Source organism: Melozone crissalis, unplaced genomic scaffold, assembly GCF_028551555.1.
Source record: "Melozone crissalis strain CALT ecotype California unplaced genomic scaffold, PUWL_Pcris_2 ptg000090l_1, whole genome shotgun sequence".
Lineage (NCBI taxonomy): Eukaryota > Metazoa > Chordata > Aves > Passeriformes > Passerellidae > Melozone > Melozone crissalis.
Window position 1 is genome coordinate 1,990,072 of NW_026535867.1, and position 23,509 is coordinate 2,013,580.

At 43.0% G+C, this 23,509-nt stretch overlaps 1 protein-coding gene across 1 annotated transcript in view; it reads right to left on the reverse strand.

The window, feature by feature from the left end:
- Positions 1 to 22,936, reverse strand: part of LOC128947125 (amine oxidase [flavin-containing] A-like) — a 35,263-nt gene extending 12,327 nt beyond the window's left edge. Inside the window, exons 1-5 of the mRNA XM_054291271.1 lie at positions 22,843 to 22,936; positions 12,708 to 12,802; positions 11,332 to 11,469; positions 3,370 to 3,474; positions 2,058 to 2,149 (exon numbers count right to left, since the gene is read on the reverse strand). Coding sequence (XP_054147246.1) covers positions 2,058 to 2,149; positions 3,370 to 3,474; positions 11,332 to 11,469; positions 12,708 to 12,802; positions 22,843 to 22,888 — 476 coding nt within the window. The 5' untranslated portion in view covers positions 22,889 to 22,936. The remainder of the gene's footprint in view (positions 1 to 2,057; positions 2,150 to 3,369; positions 3,475 to 11,331; positions 11,470 to 12,707; positions 12,803 to 22,842) is intronic.
- Positions 22,937 to 23,509: the final 573 nt, after the last annotated feature.

The window sequence follows — 23,509 nt, forward strand, 5'->3', positions numbered from 1 at the left end:
AGCCTGCACACAATAACCCTCTGTGACAATCCTGAGAGGCACCAAGACATTAAACAGCTGCAGCAGGTTCAGGTCTAAGAGATGTGAAAAAAGTCTCCAGGATCAGTAGATTATCTGTGACACAACAAATCTTTTGTAATCTTGGCCCTGAGTCACACAGAAAATGCCGTGAAAGAGTTTTTCTGTTTAAGCACTGTTTTTTAACTGTGTGTAGAAAATATATAGCTTGGCTTAAAGATCTAAAATGTGTTTTCACTCAGTTTTTGAATGCACTTCGGCTGAGCACATCCATTAAAACTGAACGTTTTACTGACAAGATTGGCAGTAGAAGCTGCCCATCAGAGAAGTCTGTTAAAGGAGGGATCACTACAAACCCAGCCCTGATCATGCTCCACCAGCTCCATGGCTAAAAGCAGCAGTAAAAACTGAAGAGGAAGAGTCAGTTCACTTGCAACAGCAGTTCAAAGTAACCAAGTCTGCAGGCAAAAGGCCCATAAAATTAATTGCAAAGAAAACTGAAATGCCACAGGGAGCCTGAGCAAGTCCAAATGGCTGTACAGCATATCCCATGGAGCTGGAGCAAGACCTAAGCCATAAAAACGAATTTCAGATGGAAAGTTTTGGTCAGGAAGCTGCAGGCACAGCATTAAACTGCAGCCAGAGTGAAAGGGCAAACAGAGCACAGCCACACCAATAAAAGACATTGAATAGGAGGGAGGAGATGTTAGAGAACAGCACAGGGGCTGGCACAGCAAGTGGGGACACAAGTGCTCATAAGAGCACACTCCTCTTTGCCTTATAAAGAGAAATGATTGAAAAGAGAAAGAAAAGTAAGAAAATTTCCAGTTATCATCACCTCAATGTATGGAACATTGTTCCTTTTTTTATTTGTACAGTGCAGTCCCCCACAGAAAACACACTGGTCTGTGGGGGTACCACTCGTGGGTTTCTCTGGGTCTGGATTGAAGACACTCGAGACAATAGTTCAAGTTCAGACTCAGGTGTTTATTATTTCCTATCAGTAAAACAGTCTCACTGCTGTGAGTTCTGCAGCTTTTCATTAGAAGGCACAAAATGGCAACAATCTCTTGGTACAAGGTCTTTTAAGACTAAACTATCCAATGAAGAACTGACACCTGGATTATTTTCCCTTTTAACCCAAAAACTCATCCCAAAGAGCTGCAATGGGGACTTTTCTGCCCAATTACAAAATGCCACCCAAACCCATGGAGAAGAAGGAAGAAGAAGCATGAAGAAGAAACCCAGGACAACACCCTGTGCCCTCCATCTTGCTTCCATCCACAACATACTAAAAACCCCAAAACCTCAATTTCTCACCAAGTGATACACCTACACTGCTCTCTATAATCTATTTCCCACTTTTGTGGATTCCAGTCCATCTCGAAGTCTAGGAAACTTTCTCCATGAATGACGGTCAGAGTCAGTGCTCCCCTGGGTGTCAGGGCACCCCAAAGCAGACAGAGAAATATTCCCAGTGCTCTGGGTTTCCACACTGGTCATTCTATAGATGATAAAAGACCTTGAGCCCTCCTCCTACCAACTATTGTAGATGTTCTGTTGGATCTGTTACTCACAAACAAGGAGGAGCTGTGGGAGGATGCAAAGGTGAGGGGCAGCCTTGGCCGCAGAGGCCATGAGATTGTGGAGTTGAAGATCCTGAGAGGAGTACAGCAAACAACAGAATTGCAGCCCTGGAATTTGGAAGGGAAGATTCCATCCTCCTCAAGGCCCTCAATGTCAGTGTCTCATGGGAAACTGCACTGTAAGGCAGAGAGCCACAGGAGAGTTGGCCGGAGTTCAATGATCCAATGGTTGGAAGTGGAAGGATGGTGGGAAGAGCCCTCACCACCACTGCTGTGTGCAGGGACCTGCTGAAGCAAACCCCAGGCTCCGCCAGCACCTCTGATGCCACCTGCCAGCCAGCCAAAGCCCATTCAAACTCCTCCTGATCTGTCCTCAGCTGTATCACAGACCCTGCCCAAAAAGCCGCAATCATTCCACAGCTGGAATTTCAAAGCAGGTAAGGATTTACATACTTGGTCCAGCAAATCTTATTTATCAGCTCTTTCATGGTCATTTTGTCCCATTCTTCAGCATGTGGAGCATCCCATGGTGCATCAACAGGAATCTGGAGACAGAGGTGAAATATCCCAGGAATGATTCAGTGCTTCACCATTGCCTGCTGTGCTAGATAGTAGCACAGACTTAATTGATTTGTTGGCCAGGAGTTACTTTTTGCCCCTGCACATGGATATAAATTTGGAACAAATTCACTAAATGGAAGAGTTTCCATTCACACCTTTGGGCAGGAATTGTACCACAACCACCAAATCTGTCTTTGGCTGAGCAGTGAACCCCCATATCCTTGTGTTGGGACTCATCTGCCTTTTAGCTGTCCAGAAGCAATTCCAATTTAGTTGCCTTGGTGTCCTCTAGAAATTGAGGGGAAAGTTCTTTTTCCAGTCAGTTCCAACATGAATATCCAAAGGCCCCTATGTCTCTCTGCTAATTGCAGAGTAAGAAAAAAATGTCTAGTTATTTTTGAAATATTTTAGGCAGTTAAATTCGTAATAATAATTCTTTGCATGTAAGTAACGTGATGTGGAGGATACCACCATATCTCTAAATCTTTAAAAAATGTACTACTGACAAAAAAATATGTACTATAATACATAATTTTGATCCTGCAAAACCACATAAAACCAGTGGAATTTGCAAGAGCACAGTGAGTTTTGCTTGAAGATTCTGTTAAGGTAAAGGCCTTGGTTTGTTGCTACATTCTATGGAAACTGATGAATATTTGAAAGAGAGTATAATGCTCCAGGGCTGCAGTTGTACTGCTTATATTTTGAACTTTAAATATAAAGTTACACTGGAGTCAAACTGGAGCCCAGCTTAGGCAGCTACAAAAACAAAAAAATCATCTTTACTCAAAATGCTGCCATGAGGGAAGGGGGAAAAAGCCCTTCTAATCTCCCAGCTCATGGAATATTTTTTTCTGTCATGAGAAAATATTCACACTGAGTTCAACCTCATTTTTTCAGATATCTTAGACACCTCCAGATCTTTTTGTCTCCTCTCACAGAATCATAGAATAGTTTGGGTTGGAAGGGGCCTTTACAAGTCAACCCTACTCTCAGTGAGGAAAACCTATTATTTCTGACAGCTCCTGGGCAATACAGAAATCTTTCTGATGGATGCTTCCTTTCTGTTTTGTTCTGTTGTTGTGTTGTTTTTTTTTTTTAAATACATTAAAGAAGCAATAAAAAACCCTGCCAGAAACAAAACAAAATCAAACACAATTTATTCATGGAGCATTGTAGGAAACACTGAATTTTGACAGCCTACCTCTTTTCCCATCTTGTCCATGGTTCTCCAGAAGTTATTGTAATCCAGAAAAACCAAGGGATTCCATGTTGAAGGGCAAATGTCCTTGAAATTTCGTGACTTTCCCTGAAATGCACATAAAACCACAGACAGCTGAAATACAACAGAGCAGATCTTCATTACTCAAGAACACAAAATTCTCAGAGTCATCACATTTGGCCTTTTTGCCCAAAAGACCTGGCTGGGTTTTTCCTTTTTTTTTTTTATCCTGCATATGAATGCAAGCAATGCAATGCATGTTGCTAAACAGGAGGGATAAAACCAGCTGGACTCACATTAAATAGGACAATAATACCTTTTTCTATTTATCTATTTAAATAATATCTTTATCTATTTGTTCTGAAGGGGTGGGGAGGGGTACATTTGGTCTGAGCAGATTGTCAAATTCTGGGCTAAGGATACTCAAACCATGGCCAGAGAGGTAACATTCCTTGTTCCTAAGCATCCTTCATTATTACATTTAAATGAATCTTTTATTTGCCTGCTGCTGAAATGTGCATCCTGAAATTTGTGTGGGTCTAAAATTGAATGCATTTCAAACCATTTAAGCACCTTTATGGTACAACTCACTTTAAAAGCAAACATACCTCCTTATTGTTCCATGGAAGAAACCTAGCCTATAAAAAAAGGTCTGAACGGGAAGTTTTTGGCTGCAGGAAGAAAAATATTGTACACTTGCAAAAGTGGTGTCAGTTTTTAAAATGTGTGTGACACAGAGTTGCAGCGCTGGCTGAAACTGTTATTATCTGAAACTGTTTCAGGTAATCCTGTGATATAATGATAAGAGAAACAATCTAGCAGCAGCTGCTTCTTTGTGATAACTTTAATCTGAAACAGGGCTGGATGAGCAGGTAACATTTCATTAATTTGCTCTGAACTTTCCCCCAGGTAAGTCAGTGGTGAATTTCTCACCAGACCTCTCTGTTCCCTGCCCTTCCAGCTGTGCCAGAAGTTGGTGTGAGGATGCAGGGAACACTCTGACCCTGACAGGCAGGAGCTGTGGAGCTGAACCAATTTGCAACTTGCTTTTCAGTGCCATGGAGCCCATCACACCTGGCAGGTGGGAATCACAGATCAAGAGAGGCTGCAGTGATTCAAATGCAAAAAATGGGGATCCAGGGACAGAGACACAAAGCAGGAGCCAAACACACCTTCCTCACACTTGCTGAGAGAGAATGGGTTGATCTTCCCCACTGATAATCGTGTATTTGTGTGTAAATACATTTGGGTTTCTGATATTCTGCAGACCATCTTTCTCTGCAAAGACCATAACAAAGATAAAGGGTGCAAAGGAAAACTCAGTGATCATAGTGAGCTTTCAGACTTGCCAAAAGCAGTAAAATACTGAAATTCCTACACTTTGGTGGACTTTTGTCAGCCCCAGGATAGGTACAGTAAGGGAGGCAAATGTTGGGGGTGAGGGAGCACAGCAAGCCCTGGCTGACACTGCCTGGTGCTGTCTCCTCAGAGCAGGGCTCCAGCAGTGCCCCAGGTCACTCTGTGCTGTTCCTCCTCACCATCTCCAGTGAGAGCAGCAGCAAAGCCACTCTCCTGTTCCATCCAGACTCTGCAATTTCTGCTCTGGGCCAAGCAAAGCACCAGCTGGTGATCTCAGTAAATAGTTCAGCCTGAGATCCACAAGTTTAATGTTTTAAGGTGTTTTTTGTTGGGTTTTTTTTTTTTTTTTTTTTTTTTTTTTAATTTCCAACAAATGTTGTGCTTTCAAGTCACCAGGAAGTGGGTTGTTACCTCTGGATTTCTGGGTATGTAATCTCAATCTTGTGTAGCACTATTGTATTTGCAGGGATCTCCATGGCAGGGAGGAATGATGCATCTGACTCCATGGTCTCAGAAGGCTAATTTATTACTTTATGATAGTATATTATATTAAAGAATACTATACTATACTAAAGATTACAGACAGGATACTTACTAAATGCTAAAAAGATAATAATGAAAACTTGTGACTCTTTCCAGAGTCTTGACACAGCTTGGCCCTGATTGGCCAGAGAGTGAAAACAACTCACAGCAGAATCCAATGGAACAATCACCTGTGGGTAAACAATCTCCAAACACATTCCACACATGAGCACAACACAGGAGAAGCAAATGAGATAAGAATTGTTTTCCTTTTCTCTGAGGCATCTCAGCTTCCCAGGAGAAAAACCCTGGGCAAAGGGATTTTTTCAGAGACTGTGAATGCCACGTACCACATACTTTTTTCTCTCTTTTATGCCTATTTTGTTCTTTTTCAGACTTACACTGAAGGAAGGTGGCAGGGGGAGGCTTTTCCAGGTGCACACCTGCATGCAAAACACTTCTGCCATGGCAAGAGTGGAGTAAATGCTCCTTCCTGTGAGCAGGGAATCCTCCAAAGACACTGGCTCTTCCTTTCCCTTGAGGACAATTTCTCACTGCCAGGCTGCAGCACTGTGTTCAGCCACAGAAAAGAGGGCCAAACAGTGCATGCAAAGGGATATACTGCATCCTACAGCTTTTACTGTCATGAACTAAAGCTGTATCAAACTAGGAAATACTGACACCAAGCAGTAACACACTAATAATCATTTTATTCTTATTGCACAACATTTTGCTTTTCTAAAAGATCATCAAACACTGCTTCTCAAAATTCATTTATTGCTAGTCTTTTTTTTTCTGGTTGGGAACACAGGTGCCACCCACCTGTGTTTGACATTCCTTCCTTGACATGCTTTAACCCCAATAATTCTGCCCTTCAGCAGAGATGGGGTGCAATGCTGCCAGGCCACCCAAATCAGGGTGAGGGGAAGTTATCTCTGCCCTTCTGTCCTGTTGATACTGCAGGGGGGCAAAGGGAAAAGATAAGCTTGTTCTCATCAGGAATAGCAGCAAAAAGTTCCCAGTTTTTCACTGTTCAGTGAAAATCTCTTTCCAAAACTCTTTCTGATGAGTGACTGTGCTTGTACAGAGTGATGTACCTTGCAAACAGCTCTCCTATCCTTAGCTTGCTCAGCTTAAAACATATTTGGTTAATGGCATAGCCCAAGGAGATCAATGGGAATACATGTTTTACCTCCTGAGAAATATAAAATGCCAAATGATAACTAAAAAAGTCTAGAGTTGTGTTACTTTAGACTTTTTGTTCTCTTCTGCATGCAAAAAACCCACAACTTCAGTAAGACTGGAGCCCAATGGCAAGAAAAGCTGGAAAAACACAACAGTGCTAACAGACCTGGGAGAGGCTAAGGCTGAATTCAGAGAGGCTGAAATAGTTCCCAGACACAGTGACCCTTGTGTGGTGGGGCTGTACCTATCAGAGATGGGAGCAGAGGACAGCCAACTCTAGCAAATTCCAGGCAAGAAATTCCCATTCCCCAACAGCCTCAGACACATCAGTTCTCCAGCTTTCTCTCTGGCACAAGTATCTCCACAGCAGGGAGCAAATCCAGCCCCAGTGAGCTGGGCTGGTAAGTTATTAATTTGGTTTTAATATTGTCTCCCTGGTAGCAGAAGAGCCCTGGCTGCCAGTTTCACAGAGGAGCTCACTGCAAACAGGGGAGGCCTTGCAATATTCCATTTTTAAACAAGTTTATAGTGTTCTGGATGTATTATTTTCAGGACTACTGTTTTCTTAACTGAAAAGCAAATAACCTACTGGCTTAGCTCCCGTGCTAACACATGGCTGCCTGAGTGACCCACTGAGTTTATCTAACTCTTTTTTTTTCATTTCCTGCCATGTCAAGTGGTTTCCTGCAGGCCTCAGATCTGAGTCCTGCTGCCTGCTTGGATTAGTTACCCCACACCAATCCAAAGGAAACAAGATCCTCAAGCACCTTCCCTCAGTGGTTAGAAAGGCAGTGAGAGATGAGCTCTGCAAGGTCCCTTCCCTGCCCAGGGCTATGCTGGGGCTTGCAGCCAAAACTACAGGAATTAACCCCAAGCTGTGCCACCACCCCAAGTCTCAGATTGTGCCAGAAGAGCAGACAATTTTGCCACACAAAGAGAAAGGCAAGTCTGTCTCCTGCCTGCTGTGCCAGGGGCAGGGCACACATCAGGAAGCACAGGAGGAGCATCCCCCACACCCAGAGCAGGGGCTGTGATTGCCTGGGCTGTGCCCAGCACAGTGCAGCAGCTCCCCAGGGTGTGATCCATCAGGAGAGAATCCTTCCTTCCAGCAGGTCTAGCCCTGGGAGCAGGGCTGCCCTGGGGCTGTCTGACCCCTGTCTGAACAGCAAGTTTGGGCTGATGGGCAGAGTCTCAGTCACAGAGCCACTACTGCACCCTGAGCTCTTCATCTAAAGGCAGGGTGAAGGAAAGAGAGACTACAGGGCTAATCTGAAGCACTGTATGGAAATTCTCATATTTTATCAAGTTACCTCCTCTGAAAATCATAATTCTTTATTAAGTAATATTAATATCTACATATTACTTTATTAAGTAATATGTATTAAGTACATGTATGTATGTATGTATTAAGTAATTATGTATTAAGTACATAATTCTTTATTAAGTAATTTTATATAATTTTGATTATATAAAATTGTAATTCTTTTTAAAGTAATATTGTATAGGGCGTGTGCTGCTACCAGATATTGGAGGAATGCAGTTATAGAGAGGGTTAATACCACAGCAAGGCCCAGTGCCTTTACTTTTTAGGACCTTCTACTAAAAAAGGTGAAAACAGAGCTTCAAGGACCTCTGTTAAAACAAAAAGCTGTCTGCCAGCTCAGGGAAGGGACAATCCAACACATCTGCCCTTTCTCAGTCCAAAAGCATTCTTGATGAACTATGGGACAGTAGCCACAGAGAAATTTAGCTGGAAAGAGCTCATAACAAACACTTAAGTTTTTAAATTACAGATTTACAAGGACAGGACACCAAAAAAAAATTCCTGACTGGCATTAAAGGAGTCCATGTAACCATGCTAACTGATGGGAAAGAAAGAAAGAAAGAAAGAAAGAAAGAAAGAAAGAAAGAAAGAAAGAAAGAAAGAAAGAAAAGAAAAGAAAAGAAAAGAAAAGAAAGAAAGAAAGAAAGAAAGAAAGAAAGAAAGAAAGAAAGAAAGAAAGAAAGAAAGAAAGAAAGAAAGAAAAAGAAAATAATAATAATCATCAATAGTTACATATTTGGATTTTCAAAGAAAATGTAACTACAAAGGAAACCTGCACCAATGAAGCAAATTGGTTATTAAAGCTTGCAGTATGTGGAATTTTTCCACACAGATATGGGAAAAATTCCTGTCACAGAAGAGAATCTCATTAAATCCCTCTGGGGATCTTCACTTTCTCTTGGCTGCTTCCGCTGCTCGGATAAATAATTTTCCCACTTTCTCCCAGCTCAATCCAAGCAGTATCCTGGAAATCTCCACAAAAAGCCAAGCTAAACTGACTGATTGTTAAGGTAAAGAGAAGACCAAAAATCTCTTAATCCAAGGCTGCTGGAGATTACATACAGATGTCACAAGCACAGCTAAAGCTGTGCTTAGTCATTGCTCAAAACTTCCTCTCCCCTCTGACAAAACCACACAGCACTGCAGGCTCTGGAGAAAGCTCTTGGCAGGAGACCTTCCTGTCTGGCCCTGGCTCCACACTCCTGGACAGCCACCAGGCAAACACCAGAGAGCTGAGACGCAAGGGGAGAAGATTTAATCAAACCTTCCAAGGTCTGCAGGTGGCCCATGGATGAATGATGGTGCATCAGCCCAAGAAGCTGAAAACATCCACACTTCAGATTAATATTTAATTTCTGTTTGAGATGATCCTTTAATATCAAATAATCTCTTTGCTAACACTTTCTGCCATCTAGGAAATACCACTTGGTACTGTGTGGTATTGTGGGATTTGTGCTTGTGCTCCTGGAGCATCTTTAAGGAATGTGAGGGGTGCATCTGCAGCTGGGGGAGCACAAACCCCCACCTGCACCTCAGCATCCAGCCTGGCAGCAGAGTGCAGCAGGCAGGTAAAAGAGAGGCAGGTAAAGAGCCCTGGGCACTGAGCAGCCCAGCCAACAGCCAGAACAGCACAGATGGAGCTTAAAAAGCTTCTTCTAGAAGGGGGATATGAGAGAGGGTTCAACAACACATCCCTAAATCAAAGGGCACGGTGGCTGCACAATGTCTCAAGGAAAAAGAAAGAAGAAAAAGCTGTGCAAAACCTTAGGAAAAGAAAATTAAAGGGCTACAATTCATGGGAAGAGGATGTGGCAGAAATGAGACCTACAGGAAGAAAAGCATCATTATTATTCATCCAGTGCTGAAATCTGGGATACCTTAAAGCCCCTTTGCTGTCACCCATGTCCAACAATTACAGCTCCCTTGGGACCCTGATTAGCTCAGCAGGACCATGATGACAAATCCAGAATTGATCCACAGCCTGTGATCCAGCTGAATAGCTCACAATGCTGCCTCTTACTTAGAAATATGCTTTCACTTCAAAGAAAACATACAAAATTACATGGTCATTAGCAGGGACGTGCATAATGCAATGCGGGACAATAAAAAGCTGCAGCTTTGGTGTCAAAATGGATTAAGGGCTCGAAGTAATGTGACCCATTAGAGCCTTTTATTTAACATAAACAAGATAAGTGTCTTTTAGGATGCTGAGATATTCATGCCTGAGCTTAAATTAGAGTGGGACAAACATTCTGCTGGTACAAACCAGCCCATCCCTCTTGCTGTGGAATTACATCAATTTTGCATGAGGGGGTGACAAGTCAGTTTTTTAGCATTATGGAGTGGCTGAGCAATCGTTTAAGATGTGCCTGGTTTATGAGCATGGTATCAATCTGCCCAATAAGGAGTGCTTGCAGAACCAGATGGTAAAACTTTGCAGCGTGAACACATTGCTCTAATTCTTAGGGAAAGGAAATGGGAAGGTAATAGAAATGAAACCAATTAAGGATCCATCACATAGGATGGCTTGTCTGTATCAAGTATGTCAACTGTGACTCATACAGGCTTCAAGTCTGGTTCTGCCAGAGTCTGTTAAGTGCCAAAACTAAAGAATATTTTTTAAGAAATTGAAAATGATGGTGTTTGCAAATTAAAATAATACTTTGAGTTATGGATACAGACAGTCACATCTCACACCTATGAATCTTAGGCTTTTCTTTGTCCTTCTCCCTGCTGCTCTCACCCTGCACTGGTTTTGGCAGCAGGTCCTGGGTTCTGGGTAGGACCTGTGCAAAAAAAATCAGTGGGCTAAAGATCTGGAACAAAGGCAGGAAATCTGCTCTGAGGACAAGTTTCATTGCTGTTCACTTTAGCCACACCAGGACTTGCTCAAGAGTGGCCACCTGGACTCCTGCTGCCCCACACCTCAGAGGTGACATTTTGGTGACTCTTGAAAAGGGCTTGTGTGTCACCATTAGCTAGAGAACGAAGGTCAGAGTCTCAGATTGGATGATTAAGTTCCAAACACCCATTTGTGAGATGAATCCCACTCTATGGGGCTGGCAGAGATCTCATGTGAATCTAGTCATGTGAGCAAAATATATTATCCTACTCCCAGGCTGGTTCCATAACACAGTTGTCCAGTATCCTCATTCAATACTATCCATCAATATTATTATTTTTTAAATTTAAATTTGGGGTTTTTTTCTGAACAAGTATTTCCTGAATTTCAGGCAAAACTTCTTTGGAAGTTTTGTTCAAAGAGGGTGTGTTCAAAGACAATATGCCATATGCATCCCAGGTATCTTAGCTGCTGTCAGCTGCATTTTTTGAAAAGCTTAAAAAAAAAAAAAAAAAGAACCATTTGTCACACTCCCAACGAATTAAAACAGAATAACACCACTTCAAGCAGGTGCTGTCTGGATTACTAAGGGTGAGTTTTAAATGAAACCCTTTTGATGACTGTCAGTAATTTCCAAGTTTCAGTGCCACCTTTGGGTACCTCAGCATGGAAATGCAATATACTTACAATATTTGCAATATGCAACACTTACCCCTTTGTACTGGAACATGTGGCCCTCAACATACACTTTATAGTTCTCCACCCCCAGCTCTTTTGCCAGTCGCAGAATCCGGTTTTGGGTAGGTCCCACATAAGATCCACCAACATCGACATAATTCACTTTATCATTCTGGGAACAAAGAATACAGGAATCAGAAGCTGTGCAGGAAGCTCCTCAATACAAACATCTAGAAGCAGAAAGAATTATTCCATACTGAATGGATTTGTCCATGGGAAAGGTTGTTAAGCATGGGAATGGGCTGCACAGGGAGGGGCTGGAGTCACCACCCCTGGAGATGTTCAAGAAATTCACATTACTTTTCTGGTAATTGCAAAACATTTCTGCAGCTGAAACCACCTCCAGCATCAAGGCTTGTTTTCTCTCTCTAGATACCTGCTTAGACTTGGTGCTGCAGGTGCTGAGCACTGCACTGCAGCTTTCCAGGAGATTAAATCTCCTTTCCAGCTCTGCTCCCCTTGGCTCCAGCCTGTCTGGGCAGGGACCCCCAGCCATGCCTGCCCTGAAAGGTGCTCCATGCACCCCTCAGCACACAGTTGGGAAGTGGGAAGAAAGCAGAAGGTTTCAGGGATGCACACTATCACAGCAGGCTGATCTCCCAAGACAGTAACTCTTGAACACTTTAGAGTGAGTATTTTCAGCCTGGCACTCTCAGTGTCACAGAAGGATGGTGTTTATGCTCCATGTTTCACACACAATGATTTCTGCTGGAACACCACTGTTTATCTCTGGTTCCCCAGCAATGGCACCTGACAAAATTTGCACCTCTCTCAGTTCCAGGGTGGGAAGCAGAGGTAATGTCTGAATTACATTATCCTGTGCCACAAGTGACTCTTCATTTCTTTCCTTTATTTTTCTAATGGAAATCAAGATGCATTTCATTTTTAGAAGCAGGAGTGTTATTTCAGATAATTTTAAGACATTTTCAAACATATGTCTGAGCCATAATGATGTCTGGTCCTGCTCAGGCTGCTTCTTATAGAGCTCTAAGCTATCATGCCTGTTACAGTATGCAAGGGGGAAATGCTCTGACACTCCTGGTCCCAGATGATGCTTTTCAACACATTATTGAAGACTAGGTAGACAATATTCATTTTTCCCTCGTCTACTAAGCCAGTCACTGCACCTTAGAAGGCTGTCAGGTTGGCCAAGCAGGGATTCTTCTTGGTGAACACATGCTGACTGATGGCTTTTGGATTAGTTGCTCTGTCACCTTCTGAGGGATTGAGCTGAAGCTGCAGTTCCCTGGATCAAAATAATTGCAGTTCCCTGGGTCAAAATAACAGGAGTGACATCTGTCCCATTGCAGAACAGCACAAAAGGGAGTTCACACCTCATGGAGCACTTACCCTGATGGTGAATGTCCTTCCTCCCACTCTGTCCCGGGCCTCAAGGACCACCACGCTGACCCCAGCCTCTGACAGCAATTTGGCAGCTGACAAACCTGGCAAAAAAAGAGAAAGTGCATTAAAGCCAGTGGCAGCAATCAACCACATTCATGGTCAAAAACTGAACTAAAGCTTCAAGGTCAGACATTTCAATGGATTGTTCTCAAAAATCCCTGAGAGAAGCTAGGAGCCTTGCATGGTATCTCACCACAGAAAGCATGTGGGTGCTGCTTAGTTGCATGTTATAACCACTCACAGACTGAAGTTTCCTGGCCTTTTAAAACCAGCAAAATTTCAATTATTAAGGGGCAGACACACATCCTACTCTCCATTTGTGCAGCCTATGGAAAGGCAGAACCCAGCTTGGGGGCCTTGCAGTGCTGCAGTGACATCAAAAATGCTCCTCTCCCACATCAGCTCTGCTCCTCTGCTGTCCCTTGGCCTCATTCACATGCAGAGGAAAGTCTGCTTCACTTGTCAGGATTCATTTTCAGCAATGGAGTTTGACCATGACAATCAAACAGGCTGCATGCAGATGCTTTATAAGTGGAATTATGGTCTCAGCAAAAATCATCTAATTATGGGACTTTGTGATGGAGCCACTAGAGACAACTGAAAATTCAATAGGACAGGAGACCTCTCTGCTCCTGACAGATGGGAGCTGAAATTGTAAAAAGCAATCATGAGTTGGTGAAATCAGATTATGCCACTGCCCTGCAGGCCAATTTGGCACTGAAGCATTGTTTCTTGGGAGTTGCTTCCCCTCCTTAGGTACACGAAAGGCAGCCCTATTGATCAGCACTCCCAAGATATCCTGCAGGCAGGAGTAACAGTATTACCCTCATGTTTATTACACTACCTTGAAATGTGATTAAAATCAACTTTTTGTGAGCCTTACAAAGAAGGCATGTCTGGAAAGACCAGGGGAGAGGAAACATTCTGGGAAGAGTTAAATGTACTCCTTTATTCTAAGGGCAATGCAGAATTGACCATAAACTGCTATTCATAGAATATTTAATGGGAAAGTGGAACATCATTCACTGCAAACCAGAACTGAGGAAGTTCAAATGTCTTGCATAGGCAGAAATTATATATATAATTTTCATACTCATCTAAAAGTAACTTTACACCCTTGCACCATATTCTTCAGATTGCTGCTGGAGCAGAAGTACACTTATTAATTCTTCCATCTATTTAATATTCTATTTTTTTTAGTTGTAAGCCATTTTTCTGTGGAGTGGGTATATTACAAATTGATCTAATTTATTTGTGATTTTTTTTTTCCCTCCATGAAACTCTAGAAACAATTGTTTTCTAGCTAATTCTTTAATCATTGAGTGATGGTTTCTCTTCCTTCCCAACATAAATGCAGAAGACACAAATCCATGATGTTGAAACCACAAAATGCAATATTTTCTTACAAATACATAATTTTTTTATATGCAGAAAAATGAGATTTTAAGAGATAAGCAGGTTTTGTCATACCACAGTGTATAAAATAAAACGTTGAATTCTCTATTCTGTATAAATACCACTGGACACTCAGACATGAGTGGGTAATTCTTTTGTAAGAAAGTTTACTGTAGATATACATGCCTTGAAAAAATTGAACATGAAGCCAAAATCCGGCCTAGGTATGAAAAAAAATTAAATGCAATCTTTGGTGCCTAAGACCATAATTTCATACTGAACACAAGAGCTCTATTCCTGCCACAGTTGTTTAAGAAGAATAATGGTTACACTGGACTGAGTTGGAAGTTAAGCTCACTACTGGATTACAGCTTAATTATGGGATGTATCCAAATAAAGAAGGGCTGCTAAGGAATGAAGAACATGCTGTATGTGACTGAGGTTCTCTAGCTTGTTTGCCTGTTAAACTGCACTTGTTCTCCAGGCTTACAGGTGGTGAAGTTTCATTACTGTTAACCCAAAGGTCATCTGAAAAACTGGTCCCAAAAAAGAAAAAGGTTTTGAAGTTTCATAAACTGGGAAACAGCAAGAAATAAACTGAGACAGAAATGCCTTACTGGGAACTAGGAGAGGGCATGACTCACAAGTATAAACAATACAAAATATGTTTATTTAAGATTGCTACTACACATTTACTTGCTCAAAGCATGGAAACTATTTTCTCTCAAAACAGAAGGGCAGGAACAACACCCACACACAGCATCTCCATGTCTGTCTCTATCTCTGTCTGTTGGACCCACCACTTTAGCTCCATCCAGGTCAGACTCAAGTGCACCAGGTCCAGGTGCTTCCACAGGTTCATCTGAAGCACCCCACAGGTCATGAAGCCTCTGTCCTTTTTATACACAATTAACCTCTAAATTGAGTGCACATTTACCCTTCAACTTCTCCATAACTTGAGTTTTCAAGACTTTTGTTGCTGTTCCAGTATCCTGAACAGGACTGGACAGCAGAGAGTGATTGATTGATTGATTGATTGATCGATTGATTGATTGATGGGGTAAGAATGAGAGAGGAAGGAATGAAACCTTCTCCCTTCCTGCTCCTTGCCTCATCCCTGCCTGCTCAGCTCCCCTCAGGCTGCATGGAGCCATCCTCCCACTTCCTCTACATCATCTCCATCCCAGAGGACATCATGAACTTCAAGGAGCAGAGAAGAAGCTGTGGATGCCCCCATCCCTGGAAGTGCTCCAGGCCAGGCTGGATGGGGCTTTGGGAGTCCTGGTCTAGTGGGAGATGCCCCTGCCCATGGCAGGGGATGGAATGAGATGGGCTTTAAGATCCCTTCCAATCCAAACCACTCCTCACAGGCACATTATTCCAGGCCAAATGGAGCCCTGGGCTCAGTGCTCAGACCAGGCAGTGACAATTCTCCAGTGTCTGCAGCTGTGACTCTGGGCAGACACCCCTGTCACAGCCCAGCCTGTGACTGTGTCACCTCCACCTGCCCTGAGTGCAGCCCTGAGAGAAAGCTGGAAACCACCCCAAATCACTGGACAAACTCCTTCCAGATATCCCCTAATTCCATGAATTAGAAATACAGCACTTGCCTCAGCAAGGCAGGAGGAGCCTGCCAAAACCACAGCTCATTCTGCTCTGGAAATTCACTTATTGCAAAACGAGAACAAACAAGGCCAGACATCCTCCACAAGGGTTTCTATGGAAATCTCACAAGCAGCTCCCCTCCTCTGAGGATGCCAGGCAGGAAAGCTCTGTTCCTATTGATTCTGCAGTGCTATTAACAACTCAGAATTGCTGCTGCTGCAGATCATACTGTGGCTGCTTTCATGCCAGAAAATTGCCATAATGCTACCACAAGTAAAGCCCTTTGAAGTGCATCAAAACACTGGAGATACTGGGAAAAAAATAAAAAAAGAAACTAAGATGAATTGATGCCAACTTGCAGACCACAAGACACACCCCATGTCTGAAACATAAGGACACTGAACAATACTGAATTTTGTAATACAACAAAGCCCATCTCTACTTCATAGGAAAAAAAAGTTCAACTCCATAGGTAGTGAACAACACTGAGACTGAAGAGACTTGAACTTGATTCCAGAGGAGTTCTGTAATAAGGAAAATGGTTCTCTGTTTTGTAGGGAAGTGTTTAAAGGTGAAGATTTATGAGAACAATTCCAAGTTGCCTCAATACTGGGGTTGATACAGAGCATATGAGCAGAGATGATTTCTACAGCACTAACAGTGAGAGTTTTTGAAAAGTTACTTTATTGGAAATATCCTAGTGATTGTATACTAACACTATAGAGTATATACTAGCAGTATAGAGTTATAGTTTTCAAAATCCAGGCTCTGTAAATACAGAACATTCCTTCATAAAATCCTCATTAATCCACCCTACTGTACATGGGAAAGCCACATTGTGAGAAAGATTATTAACTCATTACTGTAGTGTTCGAGCAAGATTTAATTGAGGAAAAGGGGAAGAATCTTCCTGTAAAATCCCTAAATTTTTCTGATCTTGACTGGGGAAATAATTTTAAGACTTTTTTCCTAATTTTTCTAATACACATCAGTAAAAGAAGAGAATTGGAAACATATCAGTATTAAAGTTCCAGTGTAACGGCACTCTAATGCTGCGATTATTTTTACTGTTTCATTGATGGAAACCCAAACTTTTTCTAAATACAATTGAGTAATTAAACCTGGCAATGATCACCTTAAAATCAGCACTCATTTTTCCAGCTAGAAATCCCTTTGGCAAGTAAAAATGAACCTGTCAATGAGAGATTCAAAACATTTCTGCCATCACTATAGGGTAAAATCTCCCTTCCTCACCTCTTTATTCTCATCCTGCAACCTTGATTACTCTTTGACTGGAATTTTTGTGTACATCATGGCATTTATTTAAGTTTTAAAATACAATTAAAATGTGCTCAGTTATTACATCAGTTTGATCAGAGAAGCCACTAATGGGCAACAACACACAGAAAGCTGAGAATGAAAGAACTTTCCTTTCACTGACTAAGGATTTAAAGATTTTAAATTGCCACTGAAAATATAAATGCTATTAATTCAGTAGCAGCATCTTAAATCCACACAAAAGAGCAAGAATGCACTGTATGGACCACAAGTCTACATTTATGTCTAATTCAGTGTTCCTAATACCATAGCATCACTAATTTTCTGCTTGTCAGAAACCATGTTTTACCTTGCCATACTTTCTTTCATGTCCCTTCTTGTAGAATCCTTGGCACTGGAGAGAGATTGAGTTAATGTAGTTTGCCCTTTTCGGGTAAATCTATTTAATCTCTTTTTTCATCAGTATTTTTTTCCCTTTTAGGAAAAAAAATCCACTTGATTCAGCAAAGATCTTAAGCAAAAGAGAATAAATATTTTCTACTACAAAGTACATTGTCCAAAGGAGACCAAGCCACTTACTGGTCTCAATGGCATCACTGTGTAAATACTTCCTACAGAGGCAAGCCTTGTTCTGAAGGGCACAAAGACACTTTCTCATGGACAATGTTAGCAGAAATGCAGTGGGAAGGAGGAGGGAATTCTATTCCAAGGATGAAATCACTCCACACACACCCACTGAGATTTTTTCATGTCCACAGCTTCTTGCAGTAAACTTTCCTTCCCCAGAGTAATGCCCTCCCTCAAAACAAAGGCAGAAAAAGTTAATGAATATAAGCCACAGGGTTGGAAATGAGGCATCTTTCCTCCAATTAGACATTAAAATAATGAAAGTTTGATCCCACCTAGTAATGGAAACAACCAAGGTAATTACACATGTTATGACTTTTGACAATTTTTTTAGTCAGTGTTGTGCAGAATAAATTCCTGTTACCTAAATGGTGACTTTCAACTAAAAAAGAATGTGAAAAAATGTTGCTGCTAATTTATGATTAATATCATCACGACAAATACCAAAAACATCAGTTCTGGCATTTCCAGAAAAGACGTAATGTCTGTCCCATGCCTGATTTTGTTATGTTAGGGTATTTTTAGGGATCTGTTCTAACTACTTGGCTATTTCTTTTGCTTGTTGAGACAAATAACACTCACAAGATTTCAGTAGCAAAACAGCAGAACACATTATGAAGAAGGAGGCAAATGGAAATTGGTACTTCTGCTTATTTGCAATTACTGTATAAAGCATCCATTACACTTTGTATGGGATTCTGGGAGTTCTGTTCCTGCTGTAAAGTTTTGTCATAATGACAGTCAGCTTGCTAGGAGTACATTGGGAACTCAGAGCTCTGAGAAACATTCTTATTTATTTCTGCATCCCCTAAAATGGTCTTTAGGAATCTCTGCTATGAAATTACAACATTATCAGCTTTCTGGTTGGATCCAGAAAGAAGGAAGGAAGGAACCAGGTAGCTGGAACCCAGCACAGGGCAAATGCAAAGTGATAATCAGAGAATACATTTCATGAATCAAATATTACATTCCTATAAGTCAAATCCCAGGTAAATACAGAAGTAACAGCAGGGGGAAAAAAAAATTATTGAAAACTACTCCAGATTTACACAGGTCAGACTGATTCTATCTCCCACCAACAACTGTGTGTGTTTGACAGTTTATCTGACACCACCACCCACCAGCAGCTTGGCATGCTGTCAAAACAAACAGGGCAGTGTACAACAGGAGTTGTGCTGCCAGGATGGCAAGGAGGAAAATCTGCATTTGCTCATTATTCAGTCTCTCACTCAGAGCCCAAAGCCAAGGCGTAGGTAGCTCGAGGGGTGAGGCTGTCAGTCACACACTGTGGAGCTGGAGATGCCAATACAGAGAGGAAAACAAAGATGACTTAATAATATATCATATGTTTTATTTCTATATAAAGGCTAATCATTGCTATTTTTACATCCCAGCTTTTCCTACGATTTCTGGCCCTTGGAATCCTCCATAAGTGCAGCAGAAAACAGTGCTGCTTCCTGCACATGGCTGGGAAATCTCAGCTTTGATTTTGTAGAACCAGGCAATCTCCTCATTTCTAGATAAACACAAACATCTTTCTCTGTGGAAACAAAAACTATCCATGTCAGTGAATTATAGCCTTAAGTGGAAGATTCAATTATGACTGGTTTTCTCTTGTGTTTTATATTTGTAACACAATGTGCTGAAATTTCTTCCAAACCACGTTTGCATACAAGATTGTTTGGACTTCTCTGCTTCAGGACATACTTCTCCATATCTGCTGCCTCTCTGGTTTTCATTATGCAGACAAACATTATTAATTCTCCATGCAATCTTCTGATAAACTTGGCTTCCACAGGAGGTGAGGCTGGCACATGAATATATTCCCATGAAAAGAAGTTAACATATTTTGCTAATTTTTTTTTTCCCAAATTTGAAACTATTTAAGCTTGAATTTTCAGGGTGTGTTTTTCAGGGTGTGGTTTTTTGTGATTCTTTTCTGCTGGAAAATCTTGGTCAAAACTGACTGTCTATTTCTAAATGTCTAGGGAAAACATACTCTTTGATTTTGAAAAATCAGGCTTTTTTTTTAATTCCTATTTTGGAAGTTGCAGCAGCAACTTGAAATTTGGCAGGGAGGTAACCTTGGAGTCAACATGGCACATTGTGTTGTCCATATGAAAACATGCCCCAATCAGGTCAGTTAGAAAGTTTTGAGAAATTACAGGTCACAGAAGTCATTCTCAGATGTGACAAGCTGAATATCTGAGGTTTCTGTCAAAATTCTCTGAGCACTAAATGCTGTCTCGTTGTTAATGAGCAGTGCCTGAGGAGTGACTGAGCACCCAGGCCCCCCTCACAGCATTTTGTGCCATCAGCTTGCTGGGTTTCAACAAACACACAATCAAGTAAAATCAATCATGTCAAAATCAATCCAGAACAGCACTCTTCAGTTCAGCAGAAAACCCTATAAATAGAAAATGGGAGCAATATTTGAGCCATATATATAAAAACTCCCTGTGGGTATGGGGAAAGTCTTTAACTTCAGGCACCAGTTTATTTAATATGCTTGGGTATAAAATGCTGTAATCAATATTAACTGTATTACAGGGGACATTATCTATTAAGAGTGACACAAACATGTGCCTGAGGCTTTTACTGGCCACTATCCACAATTTTAACATGCAAGCCCAAGTGGAAAGAGGAATCCATCCCAACCTCTGCAGCTCCCTCTCTGCAGGGTGCAAAGGCACTTGGCTGATGCAGCCTGGACACTTTGAGTGAGATTCCATGGGATACAGCAGGAAAATCGCAAAGGTACAAGCCACCCAAGCAGAGATTTCTTCCAAAAAGAAGAAATCCAGTTTTTCACCCCAAATCACTCTTTGCAGAAGCTGCCTCCACCCCCAGACTGCAGCTCCCTACAGGCAGAGGGGATTCTGTGTCCCCGGAATGGCCACGTTGTGGTGTGCACGCACAGGGCAGGAGCAGGGATGAGCAGAACACGTTCAGAAATTCCACACTGTGGTGTGCACGCACAGGGCAGGAGCAGGGATGAGCAGAACACGTTCAGAAATTCACTGTTCAGAATTCACTCTCAGGACCATGCTTTGCTTTCAGGAATCCACAACTCCAGAGCTGCCTGTCAGGGTTTGAGCTTCATTTCACAAATACTGGACAAATAATTTAAAAAGCCACAGCATCACTGCTGGGAAGTTCACACCTAACAGAACAAGCACTTTGTTTGTACCTCATAAAGATTTCATGCATTTGTAGTAAAGAACTAGTTCATCCCAGAGTTTCCTACCCCTTCCTGCAAGCACCAGGTAGTGAGTATTTAAAATACAACAGAAGGACAGGAGACAAATCTCACCAGATGAGTCAACTGCAAATTCAATTTCAGCAAGTCAACACTGGAATCAGAGAGATGGAGGGGAAAGCCTGTCCATACTGGAGCATGATTTACTATGTATTTCACCAGAAGCAGAACTCTAGATGCAGATTACTTTTTCTTTTTTTTGTTTTTAAGGCCAGAAAGCAGCACTGTCTAACCTCTTGCAGAACTGAGGTGTAGGCATATTGGTGCAGGAATGGCAGTAACAGGGAAGCTGTGAGAAAAGCAAAACAGACCAGAGGCTGATCAGAGTTTAATCCCCCAGCTATGAAAGGCAGTGTACAGTAAAAATGGATTAATTATTAAATAAGGCATTTATTGTCTATTTCTCAATGGCTGTTTTCTTAAAATGATGCCTGTTCTAATTCCTAACAGGCAGACACCAATGTCTGTGTCACTGGCATGGGGTTTCCACTGGCATGAAAAATGTTCCTGTACCCCAGGAGTGCTGTGACATGTTTACTTGTCCTCCTCATGCCACTGACAATTTTTCAGGGACTGTGAGCACCGTGAAATTTTCTGCTGGGTTCCATTTCAATCCCCACACCAGGCTTTGGTCCAAGGCACAGGTGTCACAAAGTAACTCAGAAATGCTGAAAGCATTTTCTGAAACATTGCAACAGGTTGGGGACCTGGAGGAATGAGGCACCCTGAAGGGAACAAGAGCTTGTCAGAGCTCTAAAATCCACATTAAGAGGATGTCACCATCAGCTGCACACAGAATGGGTGGTAATTCCCTAAGGACACTCTGTGCATTTTGCAGGAACCCTAAGGATGAAGAACAAATGTCTCATTCTAGCAGGAAAATTACCAGACGTCTGGTAAAACTGAAAAGCAAGGAAATCTAGATCCACACTCTTCCTGTCTGTTTAGTGATGCTAGAGATTATTTGCTTATTTACATATCCACAAATAATTATTTAAACAATTACTGTTATTTTAGTAGAGGAAATAACATAATTGCATAAACAATTTGCTACTTTATGCATGAATTCACTGCAGATTACACCAAAGGAAAGCCTCTGACTCCTTCTCAACACCAATAAAACCTAACTTTACCCACACCAATAATGGCTGTAATATCACTGAAGTCACACAGTCACAAAACTCACTTTTTTGAATCATTAATGAAGGAAGGACTGCCTGAAAACTGAGATCTGGCCAAACCTGCCCACACAAAATTGACCTGAGGGACAATATAAACACTAATTTTCTCCAACACAACAACATTCTCATTGTAAGCAATATCAAAATAATCAATTAACGGGGATTTTAAGCATGATGCAGCTGCTGGTGTGAAAGCAGATCTGAAGAGTATTTTGGGAAGTGTTGCCTGGTGAAGTGCGAGGACTCCATGGCACTTGGGGAATCGGGCTGCCTCTAGAACAGCTCTTCTCACAGCAGCAGAACCTAACCCAGAGATACTCCCAGATGTTTATTCTGCAGCAGTTTCCCAAACAAAACATCTGCCACCGCTGCACGGACAACCTGAATAAACCACGCCAAAACACCACCTTTGTCGGGATCAATCCCAGCCTGGAAGCACCAGTCCCAGCCCGCATCCCCGTATCCCTGCCTGGTCCCCACCTGCAGGCACTGCCAAGTCACTTTCCCTCCAGCCTCCCTCCCGACCCGCACAAGAGCGAACCAAGGCGAGGAGCAGCGCTCTGTGCGATCACGACACGGATCATTGTCCCTGTCCCTCCCCGAGCGCCCCTGAATCCCCCGGGTCCCGGCCCTGCGCTTCCATCGCCCCCGCGCACCGCCCGGCGCCGCTCCGGGGGCGCTCCAGGCGGGATGCCCGGGGAGCCGGGCGGGGGCCGCTCCGTTCCCCCCGACCCACCTGAGATACCGGCCCCGATCACGACCACGTCGTATTTCTGGGCCATGGCGCTGTCCCCGCTGTCCCCGCCGTCCCCCCTGTGCCGGCTCCGGTCGCGGCCGCGGCTCCGTCCCAGCCCCGCGCTCCGGCAGCGCCGTCCCGCCCGCCCCGGCCCCGCCCCTGGGCGTGGCCACACGGCCCTTCTACCAATGGGTGCGTCCTGAGGGCGGGGCATCAACTGGCCACGCCCCCCCACGGAATTCGGCGTGCGGCCCGACGGGACGGGGGATGCTCGGGAGCACAGGGGGCTCCGGGGAAACCGGGAACACCGGGGATACCGGGAACACCGGGGATACTGGGAACACCGGGGACACCGGGAATATTGGGAGCACCGGGGGCACCGGGGAAACCGGAGACATTGGGGACACCAGGAACACCGGGGACACTGGGAATACCGGGGACACTGGGGACACCGGGAATACCGGGGACACCGGGGACCCTGGGGACACTGGGCACCCTGGGGACACAGGGAATACAGGGAACACCGGGGACACTGGGGACACTGGGAATACCGAGAATACCGGGAATGCCGCATGCCGGGGCGAGCATCGTGCCCGCGCCGTGCCGCACCAGACCAGGGGGATGAGACGGGCGGGCGGCAGCGTGCCCGGTGCGGGATGCAGAATGT